The sequence below is a fragment of the Nothobranchius furzeri genome, chromosome 2 (assembly GCF_043380555.1).
Source record: "Nothobranchius furzeri strain GRZ-AD chromosome 2, NfurGRZ-RIMD1, whole genome shotgun sequence".
NCBI lineage: Eukaryota > Metazoa > Chordata > Actinopteri > Cyprinodontiformes > Nothobranchiidae > Nothobranchius > Nothobranchius furzeri.
In genome coordinates, this window is record NC_091742.1 from 16,925,572 (window position 1) to 16,937,200 (window position 11,629).

Genomic DNA, 11,629 nt, shown 5'->3' on the forward strand with positions numbered 1-11,629 from the left:
CTGGCCCTCCCACACGCACGAGCACATAAATGTGTTGGAGCTTATGACAGTGAGGAATGTGATCAGACACTTCGCTGCCCTTCTCGAGGGCCGTCATGTCGAAGTTCACACAAACAACCAGGTGGCGGCAGCCTACATAAATCGCCAAGAGGGAGTTCGATCCCTCCCACTATTGCGCATAGCCACAGATTTACTGTGTTGAGCACATGTCCACCTGCTGCTCACCCACTATAACAGCGGCTAATTGTCGCGTAGTACGTTTGGTGACGCATTGACGTGCAGTGGAGAGAAGGAGTTGGTTGACACTTCCACTCGTGTTCCTCCACAATCGACTGCTGATAAATCCCACCTGTACGTACCCAGATGCTCGTGTTTTACAAACAGAAATGCCCTCATTAACCATATGTGGTCACACCACGTCCTCTAAAGCTCATGCGGGGAATCTCTACTTTCTTCCCATAAAAAAAATTTAAAAAACAGTTGAGCGCTAAATGGAGGCATTTCTGTGGAAGTGGAGAAAAACAAAACACGTAAAGGTAAACACAGGTGGGTCAGAGAAGAGGATCCTGTCAGAAATTAAGATGATGGGTATTCATTTACATCCCAGCATAGCTGCAGAAGGTTCTCCTTCAAGAAGCGGTATCTGCTCACGAGCCTTTCTGGATTCTCACCAATCAGATCAGAGCGCTCTTGGAGGACCCGTTCCCTCCAAAGAGCACGCTCTGCCAGATCCTCCAATAACAGCAGAGCAGCCTGCTACCATGTCAGGGTCACAGGTGTGTTTAGGTTCTAGCAGCAGGTGTGTGGTGCAGCTTTCTCCAGACATCATTACTGACCCTCTGTCTGTGTGTGTGTGTGTGTGTGTGCGTGCGTGCGTGCGTGCGTGTGTGCGTGCGTGCGTGTGTGTGTGTGTGTGAATCTCAACATTAGGAAACTGCTGCGGGGCTTTTGGTGCAAGAAAAAACAAACGATAACAAAAATTAGAATTAAGAAATAAACACAATAAAATGATTATAATATAGAGAGACAATCATTGGAGAAGCAGCTGCTTTATACAAGTCAGTGTAGGTTCTGGTCAGAGCGGGTCAGGATAGGTGTAGAAGGGACTTCTATACACCTGTACTAGATAGTAAACACCACTCCACGCTAACCCTAACGGGCTTCTACAGAACCTGATGAGCTCCTGAGGCCATCTGGTGGTTCAAGGTCCACATGTGGTGTGAAAGGTCTCTTCGCTGGGATGGACAGAGTCCTAGAACCAATCCTGTAGGGAACAGATGGTCTCCATGTGATCATGTCCTCTCACCTGCTTGTTGCTGGTGGACATCAGCAGCATTAGGAGAACCATGTTTTAGGAATGTGGATGTGTGCAGTCGGTCGACAAACCAGGAAAGCCAAGAATGTTAAACTTTCCTGTGAATTCCTAACAGGTGGGATGGATTTCATCAGGCTCTGTATTTGGTTAAACACCATCCTGTTTGTTTGGACCCATAATCCATAACCCCCCCCCCCCCCAGCTGTAAATAATGATGCTTTGGTTTAAGGAAACATTTTTCCTCTGAGGCTGCTCGGAGACGTTTAGGTGCATGGGCAAGGTGAAAAACAAGACTCATGCTCTTACCTGCAGGTTTGGTTTAAAATCCCAACATTTGTTCCTTCACACCTAAAACTCATCCAGGCTTCAGAGTACACCTTCAGCTGAGGGGAATGTCTCCACCTTTTGTGTAGGAGCCTCTGGAAAGCAATCTGAAGTGAAATTGAAATGCATATTTGTCTGAAAATAGCCGTTGCCACATTATTGCGTGTGTGCCGTGGATCCAGCCTTCTGTTGTTCTTGATATTCCTTCAGCGGCTCTGCAGCACCATAGCAACAACCATTTTCTTCCAGAGAAAATCACAAAGAGGAAATGTGAAAGTGTAATTTAGCACAATTTTCCCTGGGTGTAGGAAGTGTTTCTGGGGGTTTGATGTTTATGAATTTGCACGTAAAGAGTGGTTTCTATTTGAGAATGGAGTCAGACACGTAGAGCGGGCTCTTTATGAGACACCAGATGCTGCTGGAGCGTGGAGGCTCACGTCTGATCACAGGGATATTACTGGAAGTGATGGATGTCGCTACGTGTTTTATGACATAATTAGCTGATTATTAGTGTTTGGTAACCCAGCTGTGGCTGCGGTGTCAGTGCTTCATACTGGTGTCCTTGTCCAAAGCTTCATGCAGATGTTTGTGAAGCAGAGAAAGCGCTCATCCTGACAGTGTTTGAGCAGCTGCACGCTCTTCCCTTCAGCATCTTCATTCAGCGTGACACAAGAGGAAGAGTGCAGAGGACATCTTCTCCTGAGACTGAAAGCATCCTTTGGGGTGACCGTGGGTCAAAGGCCTGGAGTGGTTCTCCGTCTGGACCGGACAGTCCGTGTTTCGTTTGCAGATGTAGAAAATATCAGATGGTTCACCATAACACCCGTTTTTCTTTAGCCAGTCAGTAACTCACTGCTGGTGTTTTACTTCACACAGAGGAAATCTCACTTCCTGTTCCTTTAACGTCTCCCCAGCTGGAGCCGAGAGTTCCTCAGCTAAGCAGCGCATGAACCAGTCGGTCCAGAACCTGCTCAGCTCAAATAGACCAGTACAGGTATGGTGGTTTATGACCAGCTACAGACTGTCATGAGGCCAGATTTTTGTCCCTCCTAGACGACAGTCGACATCGCCGTGCCTGGAATAGGCTATCTGATAAATGATATAATATAGACCATATGTAATAAATGTCATGAAACGTGTGTGTGTGTGTGTGTGTGTGTGTGTGTGTGTGTGTGTGTGTGTGTGTGTGTGTGTGTGTGTGTGTGTGTGTGTGTGTGTGTGTGTGTGTGTGTGTGTGTGTGTGTGGGTGGATGACCGTGTTGTGAGGAGCCTTGGGGGGTTGTAGAACCCTAAGAAGATATAAAAACAGGCCTTTACCCTATCGTAGATATTAAAGTCTATGACTTACATATAATACGTAGCATCTATGGCTCATTACACATTACGTTGTATGTATCGTTACAAATACTTCCCAACACTTCCTGTGACAGAGAGGTCCTGGCCCAGTGGAGGGCCAGCTGGAGGTAGAGGTAACTGGAGGGTTGCTGGTTCAATCCCGGCTCGATCTGACTCATTGTGTTGTTGTGTCTATGAGCAGAACACTTGACCTGCTCACCTGTGTGGGGGTGGTGGGAGGAGCCGAGGTCTGCATCAGCGCAGTTCTAAAAGACTGTTTGAAATTTTTCAGATGACGACGGCATGAACACGTCTCAGGAGCTGTTTGGTCCAGGATGTTCTGGTCCAGACAGCAACTCAGAAACTCCTGACCTGCTGCTGCCGGAGCCGGTCTTCATTCCCCCTCCTCCTCCTGGTCACTGCGGGGGTTCTCTGAGGGACGTCGTGGTCCCCCATGTGTCGTTCCTCCAGTCGCTCTGTTCTCTGCTCCGACTCAAAGGGAGCAGCGGGGACACGAAGGCTCTGACTTTTGGTTCTGATGGTTTTGACTCGGACCTGATGTTGGGCGACACTGTGGGCCACCTCCTTGACTCTGTGGTGGCCGCCTGCAGTGACCCCCCTGCTCTGGGTCCCTCTGATCTGCTGCTGCAGGCCTGCCAGGTGGCATCCAGCTCTTTGGACATGCTCTGCTCACGGAGACGGCCACCTGTGGCGTTCAGGACCCACGTGGAGACGGCGCTGAGGAAGCTGACTCAGATGCTGCTTCACAGCACACAGCCCAGCAGGGTGAGTACCAGGAGCCCTAACCCTAACCTACAGCCATGTGTTCTGTCAGCCCAACTCGGGTTTTAGACTCTAAAGATTCTTAATAAAAATTCACACCTCAGGTTCATTCTTAAACTGTTTAGAGAACTCCAGGACTGATAAATTAGTGGTCTAAATAATTTTCTGAACGGTTCTCCATGTTGTCATCTATTGCTGCTCTGAATTAATATTTTATGAGGAGTGTTTTGTCACCAGGGGTTCTGCCTTTTATGAGCTTGAGATGACATTGAGAATATTTCCTACGAGGCAGAGCTGCATCAGCTTTACCGTTTTTTCAAAGCTGACTGATTCCACTTAGTGCCCCCCCACCCCCCCACCCCATTATCATCAAAGTCCCTCGCCGCCTTGCCCTGCTGCGGTCATGACTTGGCCTGGCAGCTCGGAAATGGAGATAAAAGTGAGGAAGAGCTGACAAAGATGCATTTATCCCATCCGAGTCGTAGCGAGTGACACCTCCGAGCTTTTCCTAGTCGCAGTAAATTTCTGCTATTTGTCACGTTAAAAGTGGATTTTTCCTCCTAAAGGTCTGACGGTGTTGGGGTGGTTGGGAGTACTGAGGAGGGGCTCAAATCATGTCAATTCAATGAGCAACATTATTAACACAACATCCATTCATCTCTGGGAAAGTTGGAATAGTTTAACAGAGAAACTAAATTATTCCAGAAGGAATTATAATCACTGGCATCTTATTATTCACCAGTGGAGGATCGGGACTGGATCCTCACCAGGAAATCTGTCACTTATTATCATAGATGTAGCTGTCACAATCAGCCGTCATGTTTAGGGTTGAGAGCATTTTAGTTATCTGGTCACCATTAACCCAGTCACCAGTCACTCAGCTGCTATTGAACCAGTCACCATTTCCCTGTCACCATTAACCAGTCTACCATGAACTCATTCACCATTCACACAGTCACGAGTAACCGGTGTTGAGCATCTTACGTTAAAAAAAGTCATTAGTTATAGTTACAAAAGTGTGTAGGTTGGTAACGTTCATGTCCCTTTAAGAAGCTGTAGCGCCTTGAGTCTCGTAAAAATGTGACTCAACGTCATATACGTGACAGCTCCACCTAGTGGACAACTGTTGTTTCCGCGCACACCTGTAGTTATCGTCCATTTATCGGTATCCAGGCGAAATCCTCAACACATCGTGATATTGATGTTAGGCCATATCGCCCAGCCCTACAATATAGTCGTATAAATCACACCAGAATAAATGTAAGCTATTAATTTTCTCCCATTATTGTCTTTTTATATTTAATGTGCTTGTGAAGCAATGTGTGATTTTTTATCTCGAGGTGCTTTATAAAAAGTTTGTTCTTGTCCTTGTGGGCTTCTACTTACCAGTGAGTTTTAGTGACCTCTGACCTTTATATGGTGTACATATTGTGACAATAATCTGCTGAAATAGTTAGAAAAAGAAACAACAGCGGCTTTGAAAACAAGAGAAGTTGCGCTTTCAGGTCCACTTGTTGTTGTTATGCTGAATCCTGTTCAGCTGCTGGAGAACCAGCCCCTCTCTCTGTCACTCACCCACGGTGCTGAGAGACGAGCAGATCATTCGCAGCAGAGACAGACGCTCACATTTCTTATCAGCTGTGGTAACAGAGCTACGTCAGTTGCTCCGATACACTGGAAAACGGAGCCTAAGCCACGCCCATCTACTTCCGGACCTTGGGTTCCCGGAAGAAGGAAAAAATGAATGCAAGTCAACGGGGCTAAAATCTCTATTTTCTATTTCTGCTTGTTACGCGCCATGGATTTTACAACCCTAACCCTAACTGTATAAAAAGATGGAGAACAGATAGATGAGCGGAGAAATTATCTTATTTAGAAATATTGGAGGTGAAGTAACATTTCAGGAGCGAATAAGGAGAAGGGGGCATTCCCGTTTTTGGAGGGGGTATTCTCGTTTACAAATCAAAACGCCTCTTTTAGTGGCTGGCCAGATTATATTGGGTCATCGGGTCATTGGGGCACTCGGGTCAGTGTTAAGTGGTTAGCAGCAGTGTGCTAGCTGATGGCCCCCTCCATGAGGCCACCACAGCTCAGCAGAACATCATTGTAGCTTCTTCTGGGGAGAAAAACAAAGAAAAAATAAATTTAACAGCTGAAATAGCAGGAAATAAGCCAGTTAAAGAGCAGATTGTAGAAGAAAGTAGTCGAGTGTGGAAAGTGGTCAGTGTGTCCTCCAGCAGTCTAAGCCTATAGCAGCATAACTACAGAGATAACTCTGGGGAACCTAGCCTTTTAGATGGATGCATGTTGTTGGAGTCAGGGCAAGGGAGAGTCGTCTTTACCGACTGTATACTCCACCTCCCTCTACTCCCCCACTTGTCAGATCTGGGCTAAATAATACCTGACCCTAACTCTGGCACAACAAGGAGGGGAGACATGCAGGGAAACGGGTGTGTGTGTGTGTGTGTGTGTGTGTGTGTGTGTGTGTGACAGTGATCTTTGATCATTGCTGTTTTGGAGAACCCGTTGAAAAGGAGATGTTTCATCTGAAGGGGTTAATCCCGCTATAAACACGTGTTAATAAATAAATAAATGACATATAAATCAGCTGATTTTAGGAGGATTCCCGGGCCTGAACTCTAATACACAAACTCTGTACTTCCTGTCGTAGGCTGGACAGCTCAAGCTTAGTTTCTGTTAGAGGATCCAACAAGAGGTCTTCTGGGTCTGCAGCCATCATGAGGACCGATACTACAAAACCCTTAATTTAAAAGAGTTGTGTCACCTGGGACCAGTTAAACTCCTCAGCTGACATCTGCTAATGAGGCGGATGGATGATGGTGCTCCTCTCCTCATCTCTAACTACAGAGGAAGATCTTGGGTCCAGGTTCTAGTTGGTTCTGATCCAGATCTCCACACCAGCGCTGGCTCTACAGCAGCCGCTGGGAGGTCATCAGCTGTGTGTGCTAAATGTGGCCCTTCTGAGCTCCTCTGAGATGTTTGTATCAGGATTTTCTCGGCACACTTAAAGACATCTTAAAATCTTGTTGGTGTTCATGTAGCGGGTGAGTTTTAAACCCAGAACACGTCCCTTTCTCCAGGCTGCTGCTGCTTTATGCTGTCTATACTGATGACTCTCTGACCAGAGACCTTCAGGAGCTTCACGCTCAGTGTTTTATTGCAGCCGATAACCTTTTCTCACTCTTCTCCTAAACTTCATATAACCGTCTGCTCGGCGAGGCAAGGTGGCGCTTTGAGGAAGCTTGCGGCGAGCTCTGGCTGTGTTTTACCCCGAGTGAGCGCTCAGCGGCTCTGCCACTCAGCCTGATTGGTTCAGACGTTCTAGATCTGCTGTGGAGGTCGCAGCTGAAGGCCACGGGTAATTATCAGCCTCCTGGCAGAGGAAGATGACCACACGGACAGCGTCCTAAAACGATGTGACATGAGACTAATTTATTAAACACGCTATTCAAAAGCCATTTAATGATGTAATGGTTCAGGTTGTTACTGAGGAGACCCTCAGGAGGACCAGGAGCATCTTTAGATCCAGCAGACACCAACAGGCCTGTCTAGAACTTCCAACTCACAGCAGACTGGACTGAAATCTGCAGAATTTGTTCCTCGGACTAATCAGCCAGAACCCTCCAGCTAAGCTTCCCATAATGCATCTGGTGCCGTGTCCTCCCAGTTTGAAGATGAACATGGACCAGACCGACTGCATGATGGAACCACGAGGTTCTTTGTGGTTCAGGTTTGAGCTAAAGGACTTAACTCAGCTCTGTCTCCAGCTACGCCGACCCAAACACAGCAGACCCAGAGGTTCTGTTGGTTCTGAACCAGTTCGCCGGTTCCGGAGCATGCCTCAGGGTACGATTATGGGGAGGTTCTGAATTCCCACTTTCATTCTAGCTCAGACCTGCTGCCTGATGGGTCCTGCTCTCTGGCTGTCACCGTGGTAACCAGGTGCTCACTGCTCAGAGTATCTACATCTGTGTGAATCGGTTTCCGTGAATCCTCATTTATTTAATATTACGGAGACAATTATTAGTTATGATGAAACGTGTTCTGATCTTATTGGCGGCGTGGGACCATAAATCACGTGGAAACACGTTTATCCAGAACATCCAGTTGCAGCTTCTCCTGATGCCAGCGAGTCACTTTGTTTGTTTTCCATCTGGTTCCATCGAGCGGGCGCTGACCAGGGCTGGCGTGTTCACTCAGCTGCACCACTTTAACTCTTCTTTATGTGACGTGCCATTTTTTCGCCCGAGCGAAGAGGAAACCGAGTGACTGTTATGGTCCAGATAAATCTCAGCTCCTGTAAATGAGGTTCTGCCAGTTCCTGAACTAAAGAAAAACTTTTCTGCAGCTTTTGAATCTTTGGTCTGAAGCAGTGTTCTCTAACTTTCCAACGGTTGGGTTTTGGGTATTGTAATCAAAATCCTCAATCCCAAAAGAGCGTGGGATAACGCTCCGAATGTCGTCATTCCTGGATTGTTTTCCATCTCGGCTTATCTGGGCAGCAGCTCCAGCCGAGACGTCCGAATCGTCCTCTCCTCACCCAGCTCCACCAGGGAGATCCCAAAGTGTTCCCAGATCAGCTTGGTGATGTAAACCCTCCAGGCCTGAACCACCTCCCCAGGGAGGAGTCTAGGAGGCGTTCCACCTGGGCTGGCGAGGAGGAGGAGGTCATTGTGTCACTGAGGTGGTGGTTGTGATCCAGACCTTCATGAGTAAACCAAAAGCTTCCACAGATTATTAAACCAGCTCTGAAAGTCCAGGAATGCTGATCATTACACCAAGACTAAAATGCTCCTGTTGCTGGGAAGACCTGACCAGCAGGAGCAGTACCAAGAGTTTGGAGTACTTGGATACGTTAGGAAACAACATTCCTGTTTTTCACGTGTTCATCAGCTTCATCTGGGCTTCTCCATCAGCCTGGTGAGGACGAGGTCATCGTTGTAGTCAGCCTTTCCTCACTTCAGCTTCAGCTCCAGCTCCTCTCGTTCAGCCCACAGGATCGTTATGCTCTTCAAGGAAAGGGATCGGGCAAGCTGAAGAGCTCCGGCGATGCAATTTCAAATCCTGAGTCCTGAGGGGAAGCAGACAAATGTCGCTCTCCCCGTGTTTGGCTGCAGACATCGTTCATGCCATAACCTTCCAGAGAGGAACAGCTTGGTGTCTGGCCGCATCGAGCTCCACCGCGCCTCGTCTTCACCTTGTCGTCCTTTTGTCCACTTGAAGAACTTTTATTGCTTTCTTCTATATTGGATCTAGCTCAGCTGGTGTGTGTGTGTGTGTGTGTGTGTGCGCGTGCGTGCGTGCGTGCGAGAGAGACAGACAGACAGACAGACAGACAGACAGACAGACATCCCTCCCTCCATCCATCCATCCATCCGGACCAGGGACTCCATTAGTCCTTATTATGAGACCAACACAGGGACTTTATGTTGGACGTTTCTGGATACAAAGAGAAAAAGTGTTGATGCAGAGCCCGATCAGCCCTTCTCAGTGGTTCCATGTAAGAGAAACAACTGGACTAATGGGAAGGAGGTAGCTCTCTTCTGTCTGGAGCCAAAGGAAAGACTTGAGTAAATTCCTCTCTGAATATAATTATTATTCCAGACAATTTGACACGATGTCCTTCTCTGTCAGGGCTTGAGGGAAATCAGCAGCTGAGGCATCACAAAGCCAACTGAGTTCCAGCTTCTTCATTTTCCCGGTCCTCCCTCCGGTTCTGAGAGGAGAACGTGCTGACACGCCTCTGTGATCAGCGACTAGCCGCTCCAACGCTGTTTCTCTGAGGTTTAACAAGAGGAAGTAAAGCAGCGAGGCCAGGCTTTAATCTCCGTGCTGCTGGGGAATGACAAGATGGGAAACTTTGATGTGCCGGCCTGCTCCAGCTGGAGCGCTGCACGATTTGACTAAACGGGAATTAGCATCTAATATTTGGGGAGGCGGAGTGTTTCATCGAGCTGTTAGAGAAGAAACATAACCAGACCACAGCTGCAGAACCTGCAGCAGAGATGGGCTCTCTCCAGGTCCTGCTTCTGCGTTCCTCCTGTTGGGTCAGGACAGAACCGGCTCTCAGATAAGCAACAGGAAAATGCTTTCAGAATAAAATAATCCTGTTTTGGCTCCTCTGAGATAAAAATCATATTTCCTGTTTATCTGATGTCCTCCTGTGACCCGGATACGACGTGGGCTCTGTCCACTCAGGCTGTATCTTTATATGTAGCTACAAGTTTCAGAACTGCTCAATTTTCCAACCTACACGTGCTTTCCTGTTCATCAGGGTTTACTAATCTGGAGTAGATTGGAATAAGTGGAGCTCATGAGGATGCTTCACTCATTAATAGTTCCACCCTGAGCCCTTGGTTCTGGTCCGCCTCTTCTTTTTCTCTTGAAGGCTCTTTCCCGATGGCACCATCTAGTGGCTGACGACCATATCACACAAATAGTCACTCGATCTGTTTGTTTAAGATGGCGACTTCACATTTCTGTTTATAAATGTGCTTCTGTAGCGACAAACAGCAGAAACACGTTGTTTTACGAGTATTATGCTCATGTCATGTTGTGCTCTCATACATTTATATTTTAGAGACTTTCTTCTCCGTGAAAAGTTTGTCTACTCTGCATCAGCCGAGGTATTCCTTACATCTGGAGCATGTATGTGGTAGTCTAACGCTATTGGTTAGTTCTGGTCGGCTCAGTTTCCTGTTGCGCGGAGCTCTGCGGGGCAGGGGGCGAGCTCATTGCTTACATTATATCACAATACATGATGAGATCATCACTTCCATGGATTTCTGAAAAATCATACATCATTTCTGAAAGGGGAAAACTCCAGAAAGCTACTTTAAAACCAGTCAACACGGCCATCCAAAGGTCCCAGCAGCCCCCTGCCCCGTTCTGTCCGAGCTCTGCTTCTCAATCAGTCAATCAATACTTTATTAATCCCAGAGGGAAATTAGCTCATGTGAGGAATGGGAGGAGTGAAGACGGTCAGACACGAGTGTCACAAGCTCAGTCGTGATTATTTATATCTCCACTCGGGATTCGGCTCGCTGTATCCAGATCACCAGAGAAAGGTTTACAATTGGTCAGCTGATGTAATGCCATCATGCTCTTTCCTAATGCCTGGAGGCACTGTCCGGATGCTCAGCTGGGTTTTTGTGAACCTGCAGCAACATTGACCTTTTTTTTAGCTTTTTAGTGTAAAAAGTCATTACGGTGGTCTGAAAAGTTCAAAATGGTGACAACGCCACACCAACACTGTGTGGGAGGTGCGCTTGGTTTGCTACTCGGGAGCAGCATGGGGAGAAGGTTGTTTTGTTTTATGATGGTTGAAAACTCACATCGTAATCTTGATTCAAATTACATTGATCAGCCAGTTTTATTCACATTCAGCCTACACGAGAAACTCCAAGAGACAGACTGCTTTTAAAAACTACCATACCTGCTCTTGAACACCTTTCAGACTCATACGAACATACAAGTTAAATGTGCTGTGAGTTTGTGGTCATGCAACAGGCCATAAAGGGTTAAAAGCCCACCTAGAGGTTAAGGTGTAACCAGCTAATTAACGGGTGACTGCTTCACCTGAACGTGTTTTTGTCTCCGTCTCTCAGTCGGCTGCAGCAGAGAAGCTGATGGAGTACCTGATTGTGCTGGGAGCAGCAGAATATCAAGGTCTTTTCTCATCCGTCACATCGTCTCCGAGATCAGCTGTGTGGCAGATCGGCTCTGGCAGGCTTCCCAGGTGAATGCTCGCTCTGCTTTTCCTTCTGCCTCTCTCTCTCTCTCTCTCTCTCTCTCTCTCTCTCTCTCTCTCTCCTCTCTCTCTCTCTCTCTCTCTCTCTCTCTCTCTCTCTA

General features: G+C 47.3%; 1 protein-coding gene across 3 annotated transcripts in view; it reads left to right on the top strand.

Annotated features, from left to right (window-relative positions):
* The window catches only part of mei4 (meiosis-specific, MEI4 homolog (S. cerevisiae)), a 44,816-nt gene that overhangs the window by 16,281 nt on the left and 16,906 nt on the right, over positions 1 to 11,629 (top strand). For 2 of the 3 annotated variants that reach the window (XM_070548849.1, XM_070548851.1), the window contains exon 3: positions 3,267 to 3,760. In XM_070548849.1, coding sequence (XP_070404950.1) covers positions 3,267 to 3,760 — 494 coding nt within the window. Of the gene's footprint in view, positions 1 to 3,266; positions 3,761 to 11,385; positions 11,517 to 11,629 lie in introns of all 3 variants that reach the window. The other variant, XM_070548850.1, reaches the window with a different exon arrangement.